The 14,335-nt window shown below is 34.2% G+C and overlaps 1 protein-coding gene across 1 annotated transcript in view; it reads left to right on the forward strand.

Annotated features, from left to right (window-relative positions):
• The first annotated feature begins 594 nt into the window (after positions 1–594).
• Positions 595–14,335, forward strand: part of LOC117336009 (tRNA (guanine-N(7)-)-methyltransferase non-catalytic subunit wdr4-like) — a 151,600-nt gene continuing 137,859 nt past the window's right edge. The window contains exons 1-2 of the mRNA XM_033896330.1: positions 595–679; positions 10,263–10,325. Coding sequence (XP_033752221.1) covers positions 606–679; positions 10,263–10,325 — 137 coding nt within the window. The 5' untranslated portion in view covers positions 595–605. The remainder of the gene's footprint in view (positions 680–10,262; positions 10,326–14,335) is intronic.

Raw genomic sequence — 14,335 nt, forward strand, 5'->3', positions numbered from 1 at the left:
CAAAATAATGCGCTAAAAATATCCTGTGCAATCATATTAAAATTAATTTCATCTATACAGAGACCTATATACTGAATTAATATAGGCCTACTAGGTCTCTGATTTATATAGATCTCGAAATAGAAAAAAAATGAAAACAGTTATGTTCCAAATGCTTGCTATAACCTTTCCGTACAAAAATAGCACGTGTGTTCTCTATGGATATTATGATGTTTAAGATTTGATTAAAAAAAACAGAACAAAAGATAAACGGAAACAACATAATTTTTTGTTGATAAAAAAATGCCTGATTATAGTCTAATTCACGAGCTGTAAATTATAACGGTACCAATCATCCAATGAAATTTGATGACTTAAAAGACCAATCGCTGCATCTGTTTTGGCAGGTGGTTGTATTTCATGCTTAAAACGTTAAAAATAAACATAAACAATGATAAATTATGCCCCATTACATATCAAACTTACACGTAGAATGGCGGATGATACACATTCGTCGTAATAGGGTCAAATGCATCGGCAAATATGATTATCTGTTACAAAACACAAACATAAATGTTTTGTTTACATTCTTTTTAATGTTGTACGCGGCAGAGTGTTTTCACAGTATGGCCACCCTGAGACATTTCCCACGTGGGTTTGCCTGCAGCAGTGGTAAAAAACTTGCAATATTTGAATATAGGTAATGTAACTTCTTCCTTTTTCGATATCACGAAGGAATTGCATTGTAATGTGAAGAATATTCGGTTGATTCGTCCTGACTGACTGCAGGGATCCTGCAGAAACAGTATAGGCGGGTCTATGTTTTGAGGGCGGTCCCATTGATACGGTGCTTATTGATCAAGTTGGTAGGATCAATGAGAACCATCAATGGAATACTTAAGGGAGTCTTGTAGTATTGGAATTTACTACACATCATCGATTTTGACATAACTTAACACCAACTGTTGATAACAATGTGATAATCGTTAAATAGGGGTCGATTTTTGGATACAGCACAAATAAATCAGAAATAAGCTCCCGTCAAAACAAGAAACCGATCCATAGTTTTGACTCGACGTAAATAACACGGGGTATTACTCAATGTGTCGAAATAAATCCAATAAACTTGTCGACATAGTCTATATTTCTTATTATATATTCATAGATTAAACGTTCGATTATGTCTTAACTCAGAATTACCCATAGCTGCTATAAATAAACAGACATGGATTTATAGTGATGAAGTTGCGGTTGGTAAGACTGAGGTTATATATAGACGTATTCTTAGAAGGAATTCAGTTGCTATCAATAGTAAAAATTATAATTTGGCCAGTATTTGAACATCATACAATGAACTGTAATATTATTTTAAAAAAACCCACTAAAAACAAACATACATTGAAAGTTCTTAAGACTACAATCCATGCAAGAAAATAGACAACCAGTGTTTACTACATGTATTGCTCTATTATAAAACTAAAAGAGATGATTATCAACATGTGAAAAACAGGTGTTTGTTGCTTCCATCCCCTTTACTAAAACTAGACATTTCTTTTCAAAATATTTCATTGCTATACACAACAAAGATAATATATTACAGGTAGAATTACAATAGACAGATAAAACAATACCTATATAAACAAAAGGATTAGACAGCGGACTAAGTCTATGTATGTCTTTTTACAAGTCCTTCCCCATACATTACCGGTATTGTTTTAGATTCATAGATATATTAACATGTTGCATAGTATAGTAATGGAATAGGTGATTAAATATCAGTTATATGCTAAACAGTAAATGAGTGTTTTACATCCATTTCTCTAATACTAAATAGACAATATATTTGTCCCCAACACTAGATAGGCAATATTTGAGCTCTCCACCACTAGGTAGACAAGATACATGTATTTGATCCCCAAACATTACATAGATACAAGATATTTGACCCCTTCCCCAACACTAGATAGACAATGTATTTTTACCCCCACTCTCAACTTTTACTCATGAAATGTATGTTTGATGTCCGTTTCTTGAATATTCAGATGGACAACATGTTTGATGCCCATTTAGACCACATGTATGATGCCTTTATACTAATCATAGACAATCTGTTTCACCCTAGTATAATCTGGGTAAAGAAACTATTAAGGCTGGGCTCAGGTCATGGACATTCATTAGCACTTTCAGAATTTTCAGTCAGCAGAAATCCAAAGTTGCAGATTTATATTTGTAGTAAGATTTTTGCCATTCATTTATTCAACTCAAACTGATTTCATTTTAGGACTCACACAACTAAATCAGCAAAAATATGTTTCTTAGGTTTGTAGCTGTTTTCCTGAGTAAATAACATATGAAATGGGTACTTTCTATATACGAGAATAAAGTGTAGGGTCTTGAGGTTTGGAAAATCAAAAATATACACTCCTACTGAAAATAGAATGTTCCCCAGTGTACTGTTAATGTCAGGGTTACTGTCTTTCGAGTACCCGTGTGCTCTAATATGCCATTAAACCTATACAATAACAACATTTATCCGATAGAAAAAACTTCAAACTTTAATTTGATATAAATTTCACATCATTGGACTTCAAACGAGCGAATAAAGGGATGGGGTCACTAGTAATAACATATAGTAAATTATTTAGTTGTGCGAGTCCTTTTATCAAGCAACATCATTAGGTTTATGAAGAAAAAGATAATGATGTTATTTAAAGGTCAAAGATATTTTTAGATATAAACATCATGTACTGTTCAATATTAATAGTTTGCTTAAATCAGGATGTGAAGTTAGATAAGAAATCTATCTAGTTCAGAGGTTCAAAAGCAAAATACAATCTCATGTTGATATCCAGGAAGTGTCGTTTGATCTCTAGATTGAGTAATTTGTATTTCTTATGTCACTGAGATCCCAGGTTGGCTTCAGTATAGTCAGTGATTCAAATACGAATTTAATCTGCTCAGTACCATATGTTAAACAACAATTAGATACAGCCAAAACAATTCACCAAAATCCTAAAAAAGATGGTTCAGCTATTAATTAATAGGTATCTGTACGTGGCCCTGGTAGTGAAACGACGAGGTGACATAGGTTTTTTATGTGCTTTTTGTGATAAGAGCATACTTAACATTGAAATAAAATAAAATTAAGGAAATCTATCTGAGGAAACTTAAAGGGTCAGTCTACCTTATTTGATGAAAGCAATTAAATTATGCAGGAAGTTAAATAATAAATAACTACATCCTGAATATAATAATAACAATTAAAAGCATCAATATAACAAATAACAATTAACCCAGTAAGTAACTAATAACAATTCAAATTGATTCAGTATATTAAAACACGTTTTCTTGTTGAACTGTTACATAAGAATTGATACCTTGCTATTAAGTTGTACTAAAAATAGCAAGCACATTTTTAATAGGCCCTGGTATATATAGATCTGTAAAGCAATATAAAAAGTTGTACATTCAAGTTGTATGCGGAGAAAAACTGACTCATATATCAAGATTACTGTTTATTTATAGCTTACCTGCACGTAAGTGCATTAGAACTATTGCATTATTCTGCAACTGCATCCGCATTCCACAAAATGATAAGGTCATTTCGATGTTTCAGAAGACTAAAACCATCCATTGAGTCAAAAAATGATGCAAAGATGCTGATGTTTTCTATTGGAATCTGAATCAATTCAGTATTTTTGCCAGGTTTTGAACTCAACACTTTTTGGACCGGAATAAATAATGTAAATGTTAAATGGTTTTAATAATTAAAGACTTACCATACAATCAAAGACAGCACTGGGAAGCTGAATGGTGGTTAGATGGTTCCTTTGGGAGCTAACACAGATACTGCAAGGTCAAAATAGATCAATGGCTTTAATTTTCATATGTCTGTAGAAATTTTGTCATGATGTATGTATTATGGATTTATGCTGTTCAGCTGTGCGATCTAAAGTTTTTTTGTCAAGAAAATGTTTTTGAAAATTTTGTAGGCTTTATAAACATGACATGTTACTTCTTGTTTTCAACAGTTTAATCTTGTCTAAAGATAAATTCTCTTAGCTTTCAACCAATCTCTCTGAAACATTTAGACTTCATTCTCATGACATATTTTTGTACTTTCCTTATCCACATTTCAATTTGATTACAGACTTTTTGAAAGGGTTTATGGCCTTTTCTTTTCTCAGCATTTTAAACTGCCTTATGACCTCTTCTTTTAGTTTTGACAGATCACTTTAAAATTTCTAAAATTTACTATCATGATATGTTGTTGATTGTGCATTTAAACTGCATTTGATTAAATATTTAAGAGTGTTGGAATTGTTTTTGTTTTCTTCTGAATAACAATTTTGAAAAAGGTGTTCATCTTTGTGTCAGTTAAGAAATTTGAAACTTGTTGGGCTTATTTATCATGAGAATATTTATAAATACGTAATAACTAGGTGAGAAATTCTGCTGGGAAGCTGACAATTGTATTTAGGTCTTACATTGATACTTTTACATCAAATGAATTAGATAAAGATATTGTGTAGGAGGAATCACTCTCTTTCTCTTTGTCCAAGTTTGATTTTAATGAGTATTATTGCTTCAGGTACTTCTTTGAACATTCAGATTACAGATTGTTTGTAAAGAAGGTCATGAGTTGAAAGGTCAATGTCACTTTTTGAATGAGTTAAAAAAGCTTCTTACAAAATTTCATCTGTGGGTTCCTTATATTATTATTAATTAGCTCACCTGGTCAGCTTATGCCTTAGTGTTGTGTCTGTCCTCTGTCTGTTCATCGTCCTTCAAACGTCAACTTCTCCTTTAAATTGATACTAATCGTAAAGGACTGATTGGAATTTCACCTGATTTGGTCAGAAGTGTCCTTAAACAACTTTTTGCATAAATGGTAACTCTAACCTCCTTGGAGATGGAGGGGTGGGGCTCAATTGGGGAAATAGAGGAAAGCCCTTTAAATCACTACTAGTCATGAACGAGTGAATGAATTTTGACCAAATTTGGTCAAAAGCAACCTTCTGGGAAGGAGGAACAAATTTTGCATAAATGGCGATTCTTGCCCAACTGTGACTGGATGAGCAGGGCCAAATAAAGGAAATAAAGGAAGGTCCTTTCAATCACTACTAGTCATGAATGAGTAAATGAATTTTGACCAAATATAGTGATAGTCTGAAGCTTCTTTGAGGGAAGTGGAAAAAAAATTGCATAAATGGTAACTGGAGAAATAAAAGAAAGTCTTATAGATAGTTACTATTCTTAAAGAACATAATGGATTTTGACCAACTTTTGAAGGGGAAGGTCTGGCCTCCCCCAGGGGCATGAGGGATTGAGCCTAATAAAATTAATATAGCTAATTCTTCAAAAATTCTTCTTCTTCTGTAGGAATGAAAGGATTTGATATGTATTTGGTCTGAAACATCTGCAATATCCTGGTGAGCAAATACAGGCTCTCTGGGCCCTTGTTATACATTTGTATATTAAAGTTAAAATGTCAAAAGTCAAAATAAAAATGCATGAAACATACTTAAGTTGAAGTAGTTACAAATTATGATTTGAAACAGAGTATATACATAATTTATCATGAATCCAGAAATTATATTAAACTGAAGGAATCACGCAGGGGGTGTTTATTGTTTAAGTAGGTCAAAATGAGGTCCATTTCCCATGTAATCACATTCAGCATGCTTTCTTATCTGACAATAAATTATCAATGTGTTTCGATATGATCTTCCTATGATGATTCAACCAAAACAGAATGTGTTGGAGTCGAAGGTCACATTCAAATCCCCGATGAATTGGTCTTGGCGATGGGCATTTTGTGTATGATATGAGAAAGCAGTTTGATTGTTTTAGGCAGGAACATGAGAGGTCACTGATAGGAGATTTACCTCCCACAAATGGTGAGGATTACACTGCGCGGAAATGACTGTGTTGTATGGCTGTCCAGTTCAGCTTTCAGATGTGATGCATTCTTGAGTAACTAACGATGACAGCTATAGAAATACATAAAGCAATGTGTTCAAATTTAATTATTTCACACACAAATATTTCTTATTATTCTACCATTTATCAGATATAGGAAGTGGGTGTTTTATTTCTGTATTATAGGTCACAAATGTACATTAAATTCGAAAGGAAAAATACCTTATGTGTATACCAAGAATAACTTTGATGAATTTTTATTTTTACTAGTTTTTAGCCCATCATCAGATGGTGGAGTGTGTTCAATTTATTTTTAATAGTTTTTGGCCCATCATCAGATGGTGGGCTGTTCAAACCACCCGTTGTCCATTGTCTGTCGTCTGTCATCTGTAAAATTTGGAGTTAAGATCCCTGAGAGGAAAGGTGAGAATGGGTTATTTGACTTCTCTTAGTGAATTTTTACATTTTTAATCATACGACAGATTTAGATCCCTGCTATATATATGTACTACTTTATGGGCATGAAAGGATGAACAAAAATCTTGCTACAAGGATATAGTTACTGCCAGGTCATGTACTCTCCTCTTTAGACATTTAGTATCTGGACCAAAACTACTCATAGCATTGAATTGAAACAGTAATGCTGTTCATGAGGAAATTAATTCATTTAATTATGCTTCAAAGATTGGCATATAAACCGTACATTTGAAGAAAATAATTACAATGAAAATGTCATATATTATCAATCATGATGTTGAGTTCAATTATTTAAATAATGGTGTGAGTCAATGAGCTAGTTATTCATCAGAGAGTTACCTTGGACACAGGTGTGTCCTCATTATCAGGGACTTATAATAAGTTATTATATGTCCCTGCCATTATTTTTTCTATGACTGGATGCAACTCCCCCAGTCATTTCCTGAGACCCATTTTGCCACAGTTTCATGTTGTATATGGTCAGTCATCCCTGTCTACCCACACTACCTGAGAGAGTTAATTAATATGTGTTCTATCATCAACCATTTGTCCTTGAGTCCGATAGTTACCTGTTCATTAGCTCATTGGGTATTTATATATATATAACATTGCCCAGCACCCCTTGGTAGCAACATTCTGTCAGCATTCTCCCCCCCCCCCCCCCCCCCCCCCCACCCTGCCCAGCACCCCTTGGTAGCAACATTCTGTAAGCATTCCCCCCCCCCCCCCCTACCCTTACCTTACTCCCTTCTTCCCACACATCCCTTTCTACATCCCCACCTAACTTTCTAACCTGTTCACTGAGCCGTGGTGGTCACCAACTGTAACTGATGAAGATCCCTGTTAGTTAACTCAGCAGCAGTAATCACCTGTGGGTCAGTCCCTGTTGTATCACCTGTCAAGGACCAGTGGGTGTCCATATAGTCCTAACTGTAATTACCTGTACAATGATGTACTGATGATGAATAAGACAAAGCCATAGATAGCTGGTCAAAGGAATCACCAAGGGGTGCCAGGTACCTGGGGGGCACCTCTGGTAACAGGTCGGTTGGACTGGAGTCAGTTAATTACCCAAGGGTAAATCACACTATTTTTTTTACCTAACAAGAAAAACATAATTTTCTGAATTATTATTATGAGTATTTTAAGGGTTGGTGATGGAATCGCAGATTTACCTAGCAAGAAAAACATAATTTTCTGAATTATTATTATGAGTATTTTTAGGGTTGGTGAAGGAATCGCAGATTTACATTGCTAATAACATGGTTGCCTATTAATCAGGCATGCACAGATCAGTAGAACATTTTTGTTCATAATTTTATAAAATCAAAATATAGAGTATAGTCAAGCCAAAAGAGCAGCTATAAGTATCATTTCAAGGTATTAATTAATTAAGAGTAGAGGTAGTAGTGCTATTAATGATCTTTTCTGATGTTTGGAATTTTGAATTTGTGCAATCTCCTGTGGAAATTCCAAGAGGTTGGAAAGACACACATAGTATAATTACTTATAAATTCTGTTAAGTCCAAAAAGGTGACTACATAAAAAAAAAAAAAAAATACAAAATCAGTTATTTTTATTGTAATCTAAAATTCTGTGAAGTTTTTTCCAAAAAGTGACAACATCAAAAACAAATAAAAGTCAGGAAATGAAAATAGATATCAAAAGTAAGCCTTATGTAAGAGCCATGTTGCTGTGAAAGGGATAAAGCTCTTTTTATTGATGAACTGAGAAAATATATTGTTTTAAACCTGATAATAACCATAGATGGAATCAGGAGTGTCAAGAGATTATATAATATATGATTGATTGATAGATATAATACCTATATACAATATATACAAACAATAGAAGTTTATGTATTATAAATCTTCAGATTAAATACACAAATGTATATTATGTTTATAATACATATAGTCCAACAATCAATGAAGGGATTTTTTTTTTTACTTTTCTCTTTTACAGACCTCAACTTGATGATCAGCGACACCAATTCACTCATATACACAAACAATATCTATAACAGCTTAATTTTTATGATGCTATCCCTAAAAAGGATGATGCCATCCCATAAAAGGGTGATGCCATGATGACATCCCATAAAAGGGTGATGCCACGATGACATCCCATAAAAGGGTGATGCCACGATGACATCCCATAAAAGGGTGATGCCACGATGACATCCCATAAAAGGGTGATGCCATGATGCCATCCCATAAAAGGGTGATGCCATGATGACATCCCATAAAAGGGTGATGCCATGATGCCATCCCATAAAAGGGTGATGCCATGATGACATCCCATAAAAGGGTGATGCCATGATGCCATCCCATAAAAGGGTGATGCCATGATGACATCCCATAAAAGGGTGATGCCATGATGCCATCCCATAAAAGGGTGATGCCACGATGACATCCCATAAAAGGGTGATGCCATGATGACATCCCATAAAAGGGTGATGCCATGATGCCATCCCATAAAAGGGTGATGCCATGATGCCATCCCATAAAAGGGTGATGCCATCCCATAAAAGGGTGATGCCATGATGCCATCCCATAAAAGGGTGATGCCGTGATGCCATCCCATAAAAGGGTGATGCCATGACAACATCCCATAAAAGGGTGATGCCATGACGACATCCCATAAAAGGGTGATGCCATGATGTAGTGATAAAACTAGTACTGTTGAGAATCTCATCAGTATAACGTATAGTTCAAAACCAAATATTGAAATACATTTTTATCGCACCGTATTGACACAGTGCTATTTGATCGCATGCTCTGTCTGTTTCATTTGTTGATATATATACAAAATGTGGCGGATATTACACACTTGTGACATCACAGCTACGAGGGCTGATTGATAAGTTGTGAGTCTGGTATTGAAGGAGGTACTCAAGGATGTTCATTTTAAGTCCTACTATTCTCTGACTATATAGGGCTGTGTACCCAAGGACTGGTCTCATTTGGTTAGTTTATATCGAGGAGGTAGCACTCTAAAGTAAACAAGACAGGTGGCTTTTGCAAAATGGACAAAATCAGTTAGGGTTAGGGTTAGGGTGAAAGAGTCTGTCATTGCCATGGCTGCCATTCACGATTGTGGCTTTAAATTGATTGAACATCCACCTTATTCACCTGATCTCGCTCCATCAGATTTTCATCTATTTCCAAAACTGAAAACAGCTATTTCAGGCACCCTAACCCTAACGTGCAGTGGATGACTTTCTGAACAGCCACGAAAAGGAGTTCTATAAAAGTGGCATTGAGGCCCTTAAACACAGCTGGCAAAAAGTGTATAGATACTGAAGGGGATCATGTTGAAAAATAATGCAATATGTCTGGCAAAATTCAAATCCTTCAATACGAGGCTCACAACTTATCAATCAGCCCTTGTAGATAGGTCACTATATCTAGATAGTATGACATTTGCGTATAGGTGTTTATTTTAGGAAATCACACAAATCTCGAAAACGAAATATTTTCATTCAGGGTACACTTTAACCCATGCAGAGAAATGTTCGGCATATCAGTGTTTAATTTTCCTGCCATATATTTGGGTCAGAATTTAGGCTCCATGTCTATTGTTTATTATTCCCAATGAAGTCATCAAAATTCTTTTAATCTTTAAATCTTGTATTTTAGGACTGAAAATCAAGCAATCTTTGTTCCCATTTTCCAAATTAGTTTTACACTTTTGCTAAATACACTAAAAAAATCTAGAATGAAAATTTCCACATGGTAATAAACTCCCCAAATGGCCAGGAAAATACAGCATTATTGTAATTACCTGATTTAATCTTCTCAAATTTCATTGAATCGAAATTAAATAGGCATGAACTTTTCTTGCGTATCACTGGGGACTGAATCCTTGTTTTTATATTACAGTGAGAAGGATGGAGTGGCGAAGAAGGAGATACAACTGGAGGATCCAGTGGACAACAAGCCAGAGTGAGTTATCAGTTCTGATGTTAATTGTCCGATCTGTAACAGTTCGGTTACATTTCAATGTAATCAGACGAAATAGTTCAATGGTTCAAATGATTTCCTTTGATATTCAATTCAATTTATTTTTATTGACTTTAAGCTTTACAGCTCATCAGTACATCTGACATATATTATAATACAATGGTGGTCATTTCAATATAGCAATGAAGTATCAATATTTATTACATTTTTACCAGTGAAATATCAAAAATTATTCATTCTATAAAAGTGATATTTTTCACTAGTGAAAAATATCACTTTTGCTGAATTGACCAATCAAATTAATGATTAGAAAATACCAAAATAATTGACCAATCAGAAAGCCCGACATATATGTCAGCACCTGGACAGGGGGAACTACTATAGATGTATGCAAACTTTCGCTGTAGGCCTAGTTAGCATACGGGGTAGGTTTTTCGTTGATAAATGTAATAAACAGAATATCTAACAGTGTCTTCAGTAATACCAAATATATTTCACTCGTGTGGCTAATATTTTGATATTTTTCACTCGTGCTGCGCACTCGTGAAAAATATCAAAATATTAGCCCCACTCGTGAAATATATTTGGTATTACTGAAGACACTGTTAGATATCCTCTATATATATAAGAATATATAATGCTTGCTATGGGTCATGATAAATCTGGCTTATAGACAGAAATGTTATGGTAGCATTTCATAGCAATGTCTGCTCTTCTTTTCTTTTTTTGTTTTTCCCAAAATTTGACAGAGTCATTGTAACATTCATTGCACCAAATATTTTGTTGTTTTCATCCGAGTTCGAAACCTACGTGGGGCAGTTGCCAGGTACTGACCGTAGGCCGGTGGTTTTTCCCCGGATACTCCGGCTTTCCTCCACCTTCAAAACCTGGCACGTCCTTAAATGACCCTGGCTGTTAATAGGACATTAAACAAAACAAACCAAACAAACCAAAAAATGTTTTCATCCTTTTGATGTATAGTGAGGATAAAACTATATCGCTACAATAAACATCAATACTGTGTCCATTCCTATAGAAATGGTTTTCTGTTGGAATGTTTATGTCCATGTAAATATGTGCTAGTTCATATTCCAAAATATATTCCAAATAGAATCTGATATAATATTGCATGATTCAAACATTTACACATGTATCCCTGTTTGGATTGTGGTCAGGTTTTTTGTCTGTCTGTAAAACTTCTATGTTACAAGCTTTATACACATCAAGATGAAAAGAATGTTCATGGTCATATAAAGTCTTAACATCTATGAAGGACATTCAGTACCTTTCCTTTCTTTCTGATGTGAAGTTGTAGCCCACCATATGTCGCTAAGATGCTGGCCAAGAAATAATACAGACTTTATGCTTATATACACATTAACTATTTTATAGCCAGACATTAAAAATAAGTCCACCATATTGGTTTGTTTACTGGTGCTTTTTATGATGTTATGCCAACAAACATGATATCCTTTCTGCTACATTGGAGAAAGTACGGCTATTGAAAATCTTCAGAAAAAATGGCACACAATTAAAAAGTCACAGAAGGTGAATACCTCCCAGGTAGATGCTTCTGCTCAGAGGTAACACACAAACTAGATGTAGGATTTTGCAGCCAATCTTCACCAGAATGTTCATTAAGTGATAATCCAATGTAAAATGCTGAGAAAACAACAGCATGTCACTGTAGAGTTTGCCTTTAGCTATTATAGAAAGTGGGAGATACACCAGGATCCATTATACCTGGGTCATTATCTATACATGTTTGCCAACCTTCCCTATTATTAGGAGGACGAGTGATGATTTCAGACCCTTAGATTTAGTCATGAATTTTTTTTTAATTTCTAAAATCTGGGTCATTCCAAATATGTAGTTTAAGGTATTAATTTGACGTGTTGAGGTTAATAATGTTATTTTCTGTGGCTTTAAATTTTGAACACACGAGGAAGTGTCATTATAAGTAAGGTGTCATTATAGACAATGTGCGATTTTTGACAAAGTGTTATTATAGATAATGTGTCATTATAGAAAATGTGTCATTACAGACAATGTGTCATTATAGAAAATATGTCAGTATAGAAAATATGTTAGTATAGAAAATGTGTCGTTATAGAAAATATGTCGGTATAGAAAATGTGTCATTACAGAAAATATGTCAGTATAGAAAATATGTTAGTATAGAAAATTTGTCGTTATAGAAAATATGTCGGTATAGAAAATGTGTCGTTATAGACAATGTCAGGGATCTATCTAGGTTTTTTTTACTACCGTTTATGGGTAGTTTCCCCTCAGGATTTTGTTCCATTTCCCCCTCAGACTTCTGTTAAATTCATTGAAATATTGTATTTTCCCTCATTTGTATGACAATTATATTCCCAAATACTCCAGATTTGCTTTCTTAATTAACCATTTGCTGTTTTTACTTGGAAAATGTGTTTTTAAAGTACTATGGTCCAAAAGGGTAGTTCCCCCAAATTCTAGAATAATCCCTGAATGTGTTATTTTAGACCATGTTTTATTATAGGCAATGTGTCATTATAGATCATGTGTCATTATAGACAATGTGTCATTATAGGTAATGGGAAACTGGTTGTCAAGTTGTCACTTTAGGCAGTGTGTCTAGATATTTCAGTGGACTTTTGCAAGTAAGTTTTTGATTCCTCAAAATGAGGTTTGACTTTTGGGTTTGACGTATTTTGACTCTTCAGGTTTCTTGTAGTTAAATGTGATTTGACATTTTAATAAAAGTCAAGCATAAACTGAAAGCCCCTGTGTTATAATAGAGCAATCTTTTTCTATTTTTCGGCATAGCGGTATAATATTCTTTTGGCCCCGGATATGACGCGACAGGTGGCGTTACTGGCCAAGATGAAGTATGTGATTGGTCAATGTAGCGGTAAATGCAAAATGCAGATATTCAGTTAAAAACGAAACAAAGATAAGATTGAATGCAAGCTGAATAAGTGGATGTATCTTTTCAAATGACATTAATAAAATTATATTCCTGATTCAAATGCAGTATCATTAGCACCTAAAATAATTCAAACTGATATAATCTTGTTATCCGTGCTAAAACGCATTATAATACGTTAATTTATTTGGCCAGCAGTTGTACATTATAACCATCAGCATTAAAACTATGCCGTTTATCTTTTTTTAAAGATATTTCTTGTTTGATTTGATAGGAAAATGTCATAATGTGTTTGATACTCGTTCATTTGCCTGGTGGTGCTGTTGTCACTACCCTTTTTCTCATTATGAGACCATGACATTACCTGAAGCAGGGGATGCTTACCCTTCCGGAACACCTGGTCTTATTCTCCTTGTACTTTATCTCCATGTAGATCTTGTTCATATCATGCCTTCATTTTCTTGATTTTGTGATAGAATTATGGGTTTGTTTAGAATTATGGGTTTGTTTTCAAGTGAGTATCTTCATGTTTTTGTATAATTAAGATGTAAATCTGAAATCATATACGATACCATAAATTGGTGTCAGCAAATTTTGATGCTTTTTTCGTCAAAACAGGGTGGTTTTGTTTTGGTGTGTCTAAATTTCATGTTTCCATTACCTCTGTGTCAAATGTAGGGGTGTTTTGACATTTGTGTTACTTTTCTGACTTCTGCAGTCTGAGCCGGAGATAAATGTAACATTGTTTTCCGACGTTGAAGTTTAATCATTGTCATCCAGTGACATGGCAGTTCACAGACCATGATCGGCAGTCATGTTTTGTTTGAAATACTAACAAGTAATTTCACATATATATTCATATACATAGTCATTAATATAGCTGATGTAAGTGTCAACAAACATCAAACAAAAGTTTACAAGTACAAACATTTTTAACACAAATATAAGGAACCATATCTTTATTGAAGAACGACAAAACAACACATTTTATGCAAACAGACCAATCAAAAATCCTCTGATTTTTTTCATGGAAATTAAGCTCTTTTGCCTTAATTACTGAGCTGGAAATCGATGTGTCTGG

The sequence above is a fragment of the Pecten maximus genome, chromosome 10 (assembly GCF_902652985.1).
Source record: "Pecten maximus chromosome 10, xPecMax1.1, whole genome shotgun sequence".
Lineage (NCBI taxonomy): Eukaryota > Metazoa > Mollusca > Bivalvia > Pectinida > Pectinidae > Pecten > Pecten maximus.